Consider the following 15,242-nt stretch of genomic DNA (forward strand, 5'->3'; position numbering starts at 1 on the left):
TCTCGCAACATTACGACTTTATTCTCGTAATTTTACTACTTTATTCTCATTATGTTATGACTTTATTCTCGTAATTTCCAATTTTTTTTGTCTTAGTTTGGCCCTAATACTCTGTCGTAGATCACACTGTTTGCTATTCACTTTTAAAATAATTGGACAGAACTTAACAGCTCATTATTACTATTAGCCTACTACTTGAAAAATAAGTGTATATATGTAAGTGTATATTTCGGGACTTAAATCAAAAAAGTATCCAGGAAAATAAGGAAAAGATGTTTCTCATTTTCAGTTCTGATAATACTATTAAGCCTACTGCAGTTACCACATATCACCACCAGGTGGCAGGAGGACGCCATGCTCTGAAGAAAAAGTCATTATAATCAAGCCGAACATCCTGTTGTTGTTTCAAAATAAAATGACGGAGACCGTCAAATTTGATAAAAGTGATTTAATTTAATTAATAATTTTCCTATTTTTTCAGGTTTGTTAGTCGTGGAGACAGCGTATATACTTGATAATACCTCAAAATAGAAGACAAAAGAGGGTTTTAGCAAAACTTTATTTTTCGTAACGTCAGCAAAGCTTGTTAGCTCTCGTTTTTTTTTTTCAAACTGAAACTAGAAAGATTTTCAATTTATTTGGAGAATCTGACAACACAACAATAACAAAATAAACCTACCAAACATTTTCTTTTCACAAGTTATTCAGCATTAATATACAGGAAGAATATATTTTATATGTGACGTAAAAATTGTACTTCCGGTTATAGCAGATTTTTAAAAGAAATGAAAAAGTACTGAAAACTATCAAATTATAATTGACAATCAAAATTAAAAGTTTTAAACTGCGTTTTTCAAAATAAGAAGAGCGAGTTTCACTTATATCCCTTGAAGTTTCTAAATGTAACATTTTATTCGAGCTTCATTTAATCTTCATTCATCTTAGTTTGATTGATCAGAGCATCTGGAAGCATGCATGTACATGCAAAGATCATGTAAACTTGCTGACAGCCTGTCTGGACGTCTAGACAATGATCTGTGGCACGACTTTATTTAAGTGAACTTTAAATAAATCCTGTTTTTTTTTTAATTCAAGATCTTTTTATTAAAATTTTCACAAAGTAAAAAAGGTGAAATGCTGAATGTCAATTACAAATATTTTGAGTAGGCATGGGCATGTTAAGCATAGCATACACCAGTGTACAAAATACAAAAAACAATTAAACAGTATGAAAAAATATAAAATAGTAACAAAAACAAACTACAGACCAAAGTAATCCCTCCCATGTCACTGCCAGATTACTAATCACAATATGAGGTCATTCTAACATCAAAAGCTTGCACTAGGAATACAAAGGAAATATGAAGTATAGTTCACAGGGTCTGGAATGCTTCTAGAAAAGGTCCCCACACTTTCTGGAACTTATTTGATTGCTGAAGCGAGTATCTAATTTTTTCTAATTTTCAGCCATTGTGCACGAGTAGGAGGGAAGGGATCCTTCCACCTGAACAGAATTGCCCGACGAGCCAAAAGGGAGGCAAAAGACAAAGTGTGCCCCTGTGCAGTGGTTAACTTCCTTCCTCCCTCCATGACCCCAAACAGGGCAGTCAGTGGGTTTGGTTCTAATCTGATTTTAAGCACCAGAGAGAGAGTATGAAAGACTTCCATCCAGTATTTGTTTAGACATGGGCAGGACCAGTACATGTGGATGAGAGAGGCTTCTGCTACTTTACATCTTACACAGTATGGACTAATATCTGGGTACATGGAGGATAACTTTGCCTTGGAAATATGAGCCCTGTGTACCACTTTAAACTGAATTAAGCAGTGACGTGCGCACAGGGAGGTTGTATTAACCAGTTTGAGTATGGACTCCCAGGTATCCTCTGATAAGGGAAGCCCTAAGTCCTGCTCCCATGCTGCTTTGAGTTTATCTGTAGGGGCACTCCTAAGATCCAGCAACATGCCATAGAAAGACGAAATGAGCCCCTTTTTGAATGGGTCTGTGGCAAGAACTTTGTCAACTGTGGTCAAGCCTATCGATGCACCAGGGCTGGGTGTCTGGGAAAGAACAAAATGTCTAGCCTGAAGATACCTAAAGAAATGTGATTTTGGAAGGCTGAATTTACTACTTAACTGCTCAAAAGATGCCACGGTGCCGTCTATGAACATATCTCTAAAACGAATCATACCCCTCCTGTGCCATTCCTGGAAGGTGGGGTCCTCAAGGGATGGTTTGAAAAAGTGATTTGATGCAATGGGGCTAAGAAGAGAGAAGCTTTGAAAACCAAAAAACTTCCTAAATTGGGCCCAAATTCTAAGAGAATGTTTAACCACTGGGTTTTTGATTGATTTAAGTGAAGGACGTGGAAGTGAGGAGCCGAGTAGGGCAGGAATTGACAGGTCATCAGTTGGATGTAACTCCATCGCCACCCAGTCAGGGCGGTCAGCGCCGTCGCAGTAGAAGGACCAGAATGCAAGGCAGCGCAGGTTAGCAGCCCAATAATAATAACGAAAGTTTGGGAGGGCCAGACCACCTGCAGACTTTATTTTTTGAAGGTGAGTCTTGTTCAAACGTGGCCGTTTACCCCGCCATAAGTATGAAGATATAACTGAGTCAAGGGACTGAAAAAAAGAGCCAGGAATAAAGAGTGGTAAGGTCTGGAAAAGGTACAAAAATTTAGGTAAGATGGTCATTTTAACTGAATTGATGCGACCCACAAGAGACATTGACAGGGGTGACCATTGTGTAAGGATTTGTTTGGTCTCATTTAACAATGAGATAAGATTCTCTTGGAGCAGGTCTTTGTGTTTCCTTGTCACAGATATGCCTAAATAGGAGAATTTGTCATTTACGATTTTAAAGGGAAAATTGGAAAGGTCTAAAGCATGCGATTCGAGATTGGTAGGGAAAAGCTCACTTTTGCTGAGATTCAGTTTATAGCCTGAGAGTTTCCCAAACTGACTGAGAAGTGACAGCGCAGGGGGTAATGAGGCCAGAGGGTGAGAGATGAAAAGCAAGAGGTCATCGGCATAAAGCGAGACCTTATGTTCCCTGCCACCTCTCCAGATACCGGACACATCCTCACAAGATCGGAGCGCTGTGGCAAGCGGTTCGATAGCCATGTCAAAAAGCATGGGACTAAGGGGGCACCCCTGACGGGTTCCACGATGCAGATTAAATGGTTTTGACCGTTGAGAGTTAGTACGAATTGAGGCTGTCGGCTGGAAATAGAGAAGTTTAATCCACAGAGCAAAGTTCGGACCAAAACCAAACCTGTCCAGCACAGCAAAGAGATAATCTCATTCGACGCGGTCGAATGCTTTCTCCGCATCCAGAGAGACAACGCATTCAGGGATAGCCTCAGAGGCAGAGTAGATAATATTGAACAGTCGCCTTGTGTTGAAGTAAGACTGCCTACCTTTAATGAAGCCAGTTTGGTCTTCAGATATAATTGTGGGGAGGGCATTCTCCAGCCTATGGGCTAGGACTTTAGCTAGGATTTTAGCATCTGTGTTTTAGAGGGAGATGGGCCTGTAGGAGGCGCATTCAGTAGGATCCTTCCCTTTTTTAGCTATGAGGGTGATACAGGCCTCTGAAAAAGAAGAAGGGAGGGAACCGTGGCTGAAGGATTCTGAAAGAACTGTAGATAGCAGTGGGGAAAGCAGAGTAGAAAATTTCTTTAGAAATTCCGCCGGGAAGCCATCAGGGCCAGGACATTTACCCGACTGCAGTGAAGAAATGGCTCGAGTTATCTCCATCAGGGATATCGGTTCTTCTAATGTCTTCCTTAGATCTGGTGAAAGACTGGGAATACTAAGACTATTTAAAAAGTCCGCAATCTCATCTCGATCAGTCTGAGATTCCGAGGTGTATAGCTGGGTATAAAAGTCCCTAAATGCTTCATTTATGAGTAAGTGATCTGTAGTTACATGGCCATTTGGTAAACGAATCTTAGAAATATTTTGTTTAGCCTTAGAGCCTTTAAGTTGGTTGGCTAATAATTTGTCAGATTTGTCTCCATAAACATAAAACCTGGTTTTACTTTTCAGAAGTCACTGTTCAATTGGGTGAGTGGTGAGCAGGTCAAATTTAGTTTTAAGTTCTAGACGCTTTTTGTAAAGATCTGGGGATTTAGTCCGAGAATATTCTTCATCGACCTCTTTGATTTGGCGGGCAAGGTCTGATCGCTCCCTATAAGATTTTTGCCTCACCCTAGCAGTGTAGGATATAATCTGTCCCCGGAGATAAGCCTTGAGGGAATCCCAGACAGTTAGACTAGACATTCCTGGAGTCATATTCGTGGATAGGAAAAAGGCTATTTCCGTTTCCATTAATTTAACAAAATTTCTGTCCGACAGCAAAGTTGAATTGAATCGCCACTGTCTGTCTCTTTGAGGTAAGTCAGGAAGGGACATGGTTAGGACCACAGGAGCGTGGTCGGAAATGACAATGCTCTGATAAGCACAGGAATGAACCAGGGGAATCAGTTGATTATCAATAAAAAAATAATCAATCCTCGAGTATGTGTGGTGCACTTGTGAGAAAAAGGAGTATTCTCTGTCACATGGATGTAAAGAACGCCACACATCACAAACACCGTAGTCAGAAAGTAACGCCTGAATAAGACGGGCTGACTTACTTGCTGTGCCGGGGTTGGTAGAGGATCGGTCTAGGACTGGGTCAAGCCAGCAATTAAAATCACCACCAAGTATGAGAGAATATGTATTAAGGTCAGGGAGCAGTGAAAACAGTCGTTCAAAAAAGACTGCATCATCTGAATTAGGGGCATAAACGTTCACAAGTACGACCAATGTATTGAATAATTTCCCAGAAACGATCACGTAGCGACCAAACTTGTCAGAAATCACGTTGTGCTGCTCAAATGAAACATCCTGACTGATCAGAACTGAAACTCCTCGGGCCTTAGCTTAGCTTGAAAGGAGGAGTGAAATCCCTGCCCTGACCACCTCGGGAACAGGCTGCTATTATCAGAACTGCGAATATGAGTTTCTTGTAGAAAGGCTATTTCTGTTTTAAGATGTTTTAGATGTGAGAAGACCCTTTTCCTTTTAACAGGGTGATTCAGACCCTTAACATTCCAGCTCACCAGCTTCAAGAATCTATTCATAATATTTAAGAAGAAAAATTAGGAGGTGAGCACAATGACCTAGGCAAAAAAAAAGAAAACGGAAAGGAGGCTGAATGTGACCCACATTAAGTAAGGAGTTGAAAAGAATTAATGCAAAGTTTCTGGCAGTGACATATCCCCCCGACCCACCCACCCCAAATAAGACAGCTGCTGTAGAAAAAGAAAAAAAAAGCAGCAAGCTCTTCAAAACAAACAAAGTGCAATAACGCATCTTCCTGTCCTACACACTAATAGCTTTTGCTCCCGCATCATGAATATATGAAATTAGCACCTCAAAACGTGTAGATATAAATAAAAAAAAAAAGAAATACCCTCTCAAATCTTGACTTGGAAGTCCCGATAAGAGCCCAGAAATATCTGTACAAAAATGTAAAATATAAAACTTCCGACTTAAACAGCGTAAAAGTAAGGTTAACAGCTTACAATTATTACAAAACTTATAGGTAAATTGGAAAAGCTTTTATTTTTTCGCTTTTTTCTCTCCCTCTCCATCACTTATTTTTCCCTTTTTTCCCCCTTCCCTCAAATAGCCAAAAAGAACTGCAAATTAATAACATTTGCAAAGGGGCAGTCAAACTAACAACAGAGTAAAATAAGGTTTTAAATGAAAACTAAAAGATTTCAGGCAAAAAAAAGACTGAAAAACAAAAATGTTTGTCGCGGGGTACTCACCCTCCCCTCAGGAATATTATGACTCACGTAAAAAAAGAGAGAGAAAAAAAAGTCAGAGTCAGTGAGCGTCAGTGAGCCACACCGGGCTGCAGGGCGGAGCCGTGAAAGCCTCCAACAGTCCCGTTACGGCGGGTTTGAGGATTTGCTGCGACTCGTGATGAATTTGCGCGCCTCATCCACGGAGCCGATCCACTTCCTGGCCCCCCCGGACAGCGTGAGCCGGAGCCGGGCGGGGAAGAGCAGAGCCGGCTTCAGACCCAGGTGATAAAGCTCCGACATAACTCCGCTGTATTCCGCTCGTTGGCTGGCAACTTCGGGGCTGTAATCCTCCAAGACCCGGATCGGGTGGCCGTGATATTCCAGCCTTCCTCTCCGGCGCGCTTCCCTCACGAGGAGATCCTTCGTCTGGTACCGGTGAAGGCGGATGATGACCGGATGCGGTCTCTGTCCCGGGGCCGGCTTGGCGGCGAGGGAGCGGTGCGCTCTGTCTATCTCTGGCGGTGACGGCAGCGTATCATTCCCGAACACCTCACACAGCAGCTTGGAGAAGAAAGCCGCAGGAGACCCGCTCTCGGTCGACTCCGGTAAACCCAGGATACGGATGTTCTGCCTTCTGCTTCTGCTTTCCAAATCTAAGACCTTAGCTTTTAGCCGAGCATTATCATCCCGTAAAGTCGGGCAGATGCCTTCAAGGTCCGTAACTTGCTGGCTGAGGTCTTCTGTGGCGAGTTCAAGGGACGAAACACGTTGGCCATGGTCCTCGACCGCGAGCCGCGTTTGGTCGAGTTTGGAGTCGAGCTGACTGAAAGTATTTTTAAACTCGGCGGCCAGGGCAGCTCGGTGTTCCTCCAGCAACGTGGTAATGGCCGCCAGGGTTAAGACAGCGCCAGCATCGTCCCTTTTGCCCGACTTGCCGCTCTTCAAAGCCATCTCGGAGGTAAGTGGGCTCGTTCGAGACAAAAAAAAAAGAAAAACAACAGGGAATCCTTTTTAAAGGAAAAAGTTTGAAAGTTTGAGGGCTTGGTGGTTTAAAAAGTTTGGCACTCACGGGAGCACTCGCGAAACGCGTCTACTCCATCTGCTCACCAACCGGAAGCCACCATAAATCCTGTTTTTGACAGTTCAGTTACCGCAGTATCACTTTAAAACCAAGTGGACAAAAAACTGTGTGACCCAACTCCAACAGACACTTTAGGGCTAAGAAGCTTTCAGGATTTTATCGCCGGCTGGGTCACAAAGATTCAAGTAATTCCTGACAGAAGTTAACGGTCTAGAAGCAGGAGAGAAAACTTACTGAACATGTGAGAGCATCTAACTTCTGACAGTGATGAATTCACCGACAAGGTTTACTGACAAAAGCTCCAAAAGTCAGTTTTCATAGAGTTAAAGTTCCTTTCTGCTCCCAGAGTCCCGTTCCAGGAAAACACAACACTAAATGACTTTGTCCAAAGTTGTTTATTTTCAAGACTCTTCAAAGGAAACTTATACATATATAGTACAAATGAATGCCCTCACTGGATCCAGCTGGCGCTGTTTCCTGGATCATTGATCCACAACTGAGCTGAAACATCCCAACCTCACTAATATCTTTGATCAAAAGAGAATAAAAGGTTCAAATAAACTCATTACAGTGACATCATCATGATCTCCATGACAGGAGCAGCTCAGAAACGAGAGGTATGTCGTCACGAAGCCCTGAGACGGACGTGTCTGGATAAACCCTGAGGAGAGCTGGAACAGACTCCAGCAGACCCCTGAGACCCTGAGTAGGAGGAAGCAGGTGTAGAAGATGGATGGATGTCGTCAAGGAGACGGGTTTTAAGGGCTGGTGGTGACAGGACCCTTGAGTGGCGGATGCTTCACCAGATTTCAAACTGCTGGTGTCTCCTAAAGGCCGTCATGTTTGTGATGTTGTTGTTGAAGAGTCTAGAAGAAGAAGAGAGCAGATCAGACACGTGAGCTAATCTGGTGACACATGATGATGATGATGAAGGTTTACTCACCTCACAGAGCTGATGGAGGGGTTGATGGAGACGAGCCGCAGCAGCACATCAGTGGAAGCATCAGAGATCAGATTATGACTCAGACTGGAACACAAACAGGAACATTTGTGTTTTATTCTGCTGTCAAACACATCTAGCCCTTCAGAATAAAACTGCTCTGCCGTACAGATGATACAGTCTGTTCAGATCCAGTTTTGTCAACCTCAATTTCCCGTTCATCTCAGATAATAATAATAACAACAATAATAATAATGACAATTCATACGTTTTATCATAGCGCTTTTCTTTTGTTTTGATATTTTTATTAGGCGGTAAGGCACAGTTGAACAGGAATAAACAAAAAAAGATATACAGTCTACCTCCTTTTTTTTTTTTTTTGGATTAAGAACAGAACAAAAAATCCACACAAAATAATGACAAATACATGAAAATTATTATATTCTTATATATAAAAAAAAGAAAAAAAGAAAACAAAAAAAAACCCAAAGCAAAAAAAACAAAAAAAAACAAAAAACAAACCAAACCCCAAAAACAAAAGTAAAGTAAATAAAAAGATAAATAAAAAGGATGAAGAAAGAGAGGAATGAGAGAAGAGAGGGAGGGGGGGATCCGTCAATCAGGAGGCAGGGACTGGAGAGAGTGGAAGAATGTAAGAAAGGGAAGCCACTTATTATAAAATTTGTTGCAACTACCCTTCAGTGAATATTTAATCTTTTCCAGCTTCAGAAAAAACATGGTGTCGTTGAGCCACTGGGTACTAGAAGGAGCCTTAGTCGACTTCCAGTGGAGAAGAAGGTGGCGTCTTGCCAGTAAGGAAGTAAAAGCCAAAATGTCTATTTGATTTGAAGTAAACCGGCCATGGTCCTCTGGGAGCCCGAATATGGCAACATGGGGGGAGACTTTTATATTCACCGAGAGTATTTTTGACATGGTGTCAAAATAATTCCACCAAAAGCGAGAAAGTAGTGGGCAAGAGTAACATATGGGTTAAATTGCAGGACGAGGCATGACATTTGTCGCATTCGTCAGTGACACTGGGATAGATCTGTGAGAGTAGAGCTTTAGAAAAGTGGACTCTAAACAGTACTTTAAACTGTATAAGTGTAAGACGAGCGCAGGATGAACTTGTGTAAATTTTTTAAGAGCCCCACCAGTCATCCTCCAAATTTAGATCCAGTTCATCTTCCCAGACAGCCCTAACTTTAATAACTGGAGAGAGATCGAAAGACAGAAGGTCATCATAAACCTTAGAGATCAGTGATTTTTGAAGTGGATCATGGTTTAAAAGCACCTCCCACTGTAGAGTCGGCGGAGAGGATGGAAAAACTGGAAACAAAGCTTTAGCGCAGTGTCTAATCTGAAAGTATCGAAAGAGATGAGAAGGCGGGAGATTAAATTCACCTGAGAGATCTGCAAAGCTGCGAAAGATACCATCCTTGTAAAGATCTCCAAAACGTTTCGGGCCCTTATTATGCCATATGAGAAAGGTTGAATCTGTAAGCGGAGGTCGAAATAAATGATTGTTCAGTAATGGAGCTAAAGTAGATGCTGACTTAAATTTGAAGTGTTTCCTAAATTGATACCAAATTTTAAGTGTGGAGTGAACCACTTGATTATTTGTAAAGACAGAGAGGTTGGATGGAATAGATGAGGTAAGTAGAGCAGGTAAAGAGGATGAAATGCATGACTGTGCCTCCAATTTACACCATGGCATATTCACCGATTTGAACCAAAATGAAATTTTTTGAATATGTGCTGCCCAATAATACAGTTGGAAATTGGGAAGTGCCAGTCCGCCATTGAATTGACATCTCTGTGTGGATTTGCGGATTCTAGGAGCCTTCCCACACCATAAGAAGTCAGAAATAGTTTTTGTTTTTGTAGCAATTGTTTTAAAAAAGTGTTTTGGTAAGAAAAGTGGAAGACAATGGAACAAAAATAGAAATTTGGGCAAAATGTTCATTTTAACTGCGTTAATTCTTCCAATTAACGAAAGAGGTAAGCTTTTCCATCTATGGAGGTCAGATTTAATTGTAGACATTAAAGGTGACAGATTAGCAGAAAAAAGAGAGCTTAACGTTCTGGTTACGTTGATCCCAAGATACCTAAAGCCGGAAGGACTAATCTTAAAAGGGATATCTGACTGTACGAGCTGTGTTGCTGAGTCATTAATGGGATAGCGTTCACTTTTAGATACGTTCACTTTATAGCCTGAGAAAGACCCGAATCTCTGGAAAGCAGATAAAATTGAAGGAATGGAGAGGACAGGATCCGAGACATATAACAATAAGTCATCAGCGTAAAGTGACAGCTTAAATTCTGTTCCCAATCGGGAGATCCCAGTAAAAGTGGGGGAGGCGTATCAAAGAAATGAACCTATTCCCCAGCCCAAACTTCTTCAGTACAGTAAATAAATAGTCCCATTCAATCCTATCAAATGCCTTTTCAGCATCGACCGAGATTACGACTTCAGGTGTTGTGGTGACAGTTTTAGAGTGAATAATATTTAAAAGTGTCCGCACATTAAAGAATAACTGTCGCCCCTTAACAAATCCTGTCTGTTCATTTGAGACAATAGTTGGCACAATGTTCTCCAAGCGATAAGCCAAGGCTTTAGCAAGGATCTTAGCATCTACATTTATTAACGAAAGAGGTCTGTATGAGCCGCAGAGAGTTGGATCCTTATCTTTTTTTAAGAGGAGACTTATGGAGGCTTGCCTTAAAGTGGGAGGGAGAGTGCCATGTTCCAGTGATTCCTTATAAACAGCATGCAATAAAGGGGACAATTTATCCTGAAATTTCTTTAAAAATTCCACTGGAAATCCATCAGGGCCAGGAGCTTTGTTATTTTGCATACTTCTCACAGCGAGATTAATTTCTTCTACCGTTAATGGCAAGATTTTTAGCAGCATCGGAGCCTATAACAGGAAAGTTGAGGCTATCTAAGAATTAATTCAATTCAGTGGAGCCAGATGGAGATTCAGATGCATATAAAGAGGAATAAAATGAGTGAAAGACAGAATTAATGGCGGTGGGATCCTGATGAATCTTTTATCTGAAGGATTATACGTGAGGCTGCCTGGCGACGTAACTGATGAGCCATGAGCCGACTTGCCTTGTCTCCATGTTCATAATATACGGAGCGTGATCGTAAGAGAAGTCGCTCTGCGTCATTAGTGGTAAGGAGATCAAATTCAGTCTGTAAATCGACACGTTGCTTAAGAAAACTGGGAGAGGGGCAAGTAGCAAGTTGTTGGTCCAATTTTGTGATCTTAATAGAGAGTTCTTGTAATTTGGCTTTCCGGGACTTATTCAAGTGAGCAGAGAAGGAGATAATTTGTCCCCGCAAATATGCTTTTAATGATTCCCACAGCAGTGAAGATGAAATTGGTTCCATATCATTTTGATTTATAGAGTAATCATCAATTTTAGTTGTAATAAAATTGGTGAACTTATCATCTGAGAGAAGTAATGTATTGAACCTCCAAGATGTTGAGTAGTGTGGCTGTGAAGAGAACTGAATATCCAAAGAAAGAGGAGCGTGGTCGGAAATCACAATAGGATGATAATCAACAGACAGTACTTTGGGAATTAGTTTAGCATCAATAAAATAATAATCAATCCGAGAGAAAGATTGATGCATCTGAGAAAAGAAGGAATATTTTTTGGTACGAGGGTTATAAAATCTCCAAGGATCGGTGCAACCGTTCTTGGACACAAAATCTGAAAGAGACCTCGACATTGAAGAAGGAGTCAGATTTCGTGGGCTGGAGCGGTCTAGTTTGGGGTCAATTACGCAGTTCATATCCCCGCCAATTATAAGAAGACTGTCGTTCAATGAGGGGAGACATTCAAAAAGCTTGTTCATAAAGTGTGCGTTGTCAAAATTGGGGGCATATATATTAACTAATAATATGGGAATATGAAATAGCGTACCCGCCACAATTAAGTATCTGCCGTTTTTGTCTGAAATCACCTTAGAAGCTGAAAACTGCATTGACTTACCAATTAATATAGCAGCCCCCCTGGCCTTAGAGTTGAAATCAGAGTGAAACACCTCAGAAACCCAGGGACATTTAAGTCTGACCTGGTCTTTGGTGCGCATGTGGGTTTCCTGAAGGAACACTAAGTCAGCTTTAAGACGTCTCAGGTGAGCAAATATTCTTGATCTCTTAATTGGACTCCCCATGCCTTTAATATTCCAGCTCAACAATCTCACAGAAGTACCAGTATTAGTGGCCATATGTTAAATTCCTAAAGATAGAGATGTACCAAATGCAGATCCCCAAGGAAGGAAAGGAAAGAAAGGGATGGAGGGAGGAAAGAAAGAAAGAGGAAAAAAAAAGAGGGGAGAAAAAAAATAAAAAATAAAAAAGGGGGAAAATTGAAAACAACAACAAACTTAACCTACTGAACCCCCCACCCCCCACCCCCCAATTGCACTTACAACGACCCCATCCCCAAACGATGGAGAACCCAGTGCAAACTCCAGAAGGAGTCAGATCCCTGAAAAGAACACTTACGGCTTTAAGCATAACTAATAACTAACAAGCTTCGTGTTGAGCTCCTGCAAGCCCAGCAACATTAACAGAGAGGTACAACCAATCACGACCAAGTTAAACTGAAAACCACATACCGTGTATATATGGGAGAAAAAAAAACAAAAAAAAACCCGACACTGATGAACTGAAAAAAGTTCAACTAGACTTTGAGCGACGTGATGAAAGCGCTGGCCTCCTCTGCCGACCTGAACTCCCTCTCTGCGCCGTTGTGAGTGATGCGGAGGCGGGCGGGGTACAGCAGACCGTAGCGGATCCCCGGGATCTCGCGGAGCCGGCGACGGACGTCATTAAAAGCGGCTCGGGCACGGGCCGTCTTCTGGGTGTGGTCGGGAAAGACAGAAAAAGTATACTCTCCACACGTAATCCGTTGCTGAGCCCTGGCTCGGCGCAATATATCCACACAGTCTGTATGATAGTGCAGACGGGCGATGATGGGACGAGGGCGCTCTCCGGGCTTTGGCTTCGTCTGGAGGGTGCGGTGAGCGCGGTCCACGAGAGGCTCCTTCTCCAGCTTGAAAGCCTCCTTGAGCAGAGAGGGCAGCCCCGGCGGCCTCGGCCAGGCTGGACGGGGGGTCACCACGAGGCGGGGATGCAGCGTGCGAAGAAGGCCGCGGCGGTGGTGCGGATGGTTTGATTTTTGGAGGCATTTTGGTCGGCAAAAATACGGGGCCAAAGTAGAATAATGAAGGTCGGGAAAAATAAACCGAAGGAAGATGAAAAAGCTGTACCAAAAATAGATATTCTTAAAGGTTGTTACAGGAGCTCAAAAAAACACGTCCTATTCCATTAGTCGCTACACCGGAAGTCCTCATAGCGCTTTTCTAAGACACTTTTTCATAGTTCTCCAAGCACTGTAAGGTTTACCATCCCAAAGGTTCTGAGACATTCACTCTTTAGAAGATTGATGGCTGTCCTGATAGTTTTCTTGTCAATAATCCGTCTCACGGCAGAACATTGGCTCCAGATAGTTTGTAAACGGTTTTAAAACTTTTCCAGAAGTACTCCAAGAATGAATTCTCTGAGAGTATTGCTTCTGTCGTTCCCTGCTAGTATTGTGTTAATATGCAGCTCCTAATAATTAGCGGCAGTAAATTATCATCTAGACTTCTACAGGAGCAGTAAATTAATTGTTATTATGGCCGAAGTGATATTTTTTTTATTTATTTTGGCCTAAATGTTTGTAAAATAAACAATGAAGAGAAATTTTTTTGTCTGAGGTTGTTTATCTGTCGGATTCAAAGACCTGCTACAATCAGCAGCTTCTTATTTCACATAAAAACAGGATGTAGTTGTAGTAACTTTCACTCAGGAGTGTTTTAACCTCTGACTCTCTGACATGTGAATGCAGCATAGTGAGCTGAATTGTGTTTGGGGTTGGTGACACTCACTCCAGGACGTGGACTTTGTGCAGCTGGGTGATGAGCAGGGACAGCAGATGGTCTGTGAGCTGACAGTGACTGAGGTCCAGCTCTGTCAGGTCTTCACAGATGTCCAGCATCTGGTTCAGAACTGCACAGAGCCGCTGATCCAGTGTGCTGTGACTCAGATCCAGCTCTCCACCCAGAGATCTGCTCAGGAACTCCGCCCGTCTCTCCGTGTCCGTCTCTCTGTTCACAGGAACCAGGGACAGCAGCTGGAGGAGCAGAGGCTTACTGACACTAGACGCAGCAGAGAGCACTCAGTTAGAAGCTTGTTCACCTCCGTGGGGGTTCAGGTGCAGTGGTGGTGTCCCTCACCTGAGACGGACCCTGTCCAGGACGGGGAACAGCAGGTCCAAGCCGCTGTCCTTCACCTGCCAGTCGCTCAGGAGGAGCTGTGTGTCCTGGGTGCTGCATCTAAGGATGGTAGAGATGGCCCTGCAGTCTCCATCAGTCAGACCTGAAGGCTCGGCCTGATCGTCCTCTGATAGCGCCACACAGGACGACCAGGACAGATCCAGCTTGTGCTGCAGAGTCCTCAGCAGACCTGATGCTGCCTCCTGCTGGCTGGAAGAGGCAGCGCAGCAGCGGATGAACCCCAGCAGCTGGTTCCTGTCCACACTGGTGGCAGCAGTGATGGAGAAATACACCAAATAAAAGAAATTTACCCTCAGTGATCAGTTGTATCAGTGAAGAATGTGAATGTTACTGAAACACAGTCCAACATCTGACCTGAGATGAGAAACCCGGTCCAGTCTGAGGAAGATGGACTCTGTTCTCTCTGTTGGGATGGAGGCCCACATCAGGTTCAGTTTAACAACATCACTGTGTTGCAGGATGAAGAGCAGACCATCACAGTCCAACAAGTCCAGCTCTGTGCAACTCAGACTGATGACATGATCCAACGACCTCAGCAAACTGGGTATCATGTGACGAGCACGAGCTCTGTAGAGTTCTCTGATGAAGGTCCTCGTGAAGACGGGACCAGGCCTGAAATCAAACCGTGTATTCATTAAGTATTTAGTTCCAGACTTTAGAAAGTACTGATGCTAGAAGAATTAATCAAGAAGAGAAACACCTTATGTAAATAAAAACTGATCACCTTTTGAACACAATCTGGTCCAAAAATGGCAGCAGACGTCCATGGTTCTGCTGTAAGAAGCGGTTCGTCTTCAAATCCACAATGATGGTCTGAGATGACGACTTCTGCAGCAGATGGTGAAGAAGATCCCAGGTCAGGCGACACCAGGTCAGGTCTACATCAAACCTACTCCTGGACAACATCAATTCCTGGTCCGGGATCTCAAGCAGGAGGTCCAGAACCTGCTGGAAATTCTCTTCACTCAGTCTGCAGTTTAGAAAAAAAGAATTTGTTTTAAAAGGGCAAATATCCATTATAATAAAGTCACATCTTAGTTTTGATCCATTAAAACA

At 42.8% G+C, this 15,242-nt stretch overlaps 1 protein-coding gene across 2 annotated transcripts in view; it reads right to left on the reverse strand.

Moving 5' to 3' along the window:
* Positions 1–7,263: 7,263 nt before the first annotated feature.
* The window catches only part of LOC133425228 (uncharacterized), a 37,121-nt gene continuing 29,142 nt past the window's right edge, over positions 7,264–15,242 (reverse strand). For both annotated transcript variants that reach the window (XM_061715962.1, XM_061715961.1), the window contains exons 11-16: positions 14,911–15,156; positions 14,541–14,798; positions 14,127–14,429; positions 13,779–14,048; positions 7,829–7,912; positions 7,264–7,751 (exon numbers count right to left, since the gene is read on the reverse strand). In XM_061715962.1, the coding sequence (XP_061571946.1) occupies positions 7,685–7,751; positions 7,829–7,912; positions 13,779–14,048; positions 14,127–14,429; positions 14,541–14,798; positions 14,911–15,156 (1,228 nt within the window). In that variant the 3' untranslated portion in view covers positions 7,264–7,684. The remainder of the gene's footprint in view (positions 7,752–7,828; positions 7,913–13,778; positions 14,049–14,126; positions 14,430–14,540; positions 14,799–14,910; positions 15,157–15,242) is intronic.

This window comes from Cololabis saira, chromosome 24 (assembly GCF_033807715.1).
Source record: "Cololabis saira isolate AMF1-May2022 chromosome 24, fColSai1.1, whole genome shotgun sequence".
NCBI lineage: Eukaryota > Metazoa > Chordata > Actinopteri > Beloniformes > Belonidae > Cololabis > Cololabis saira.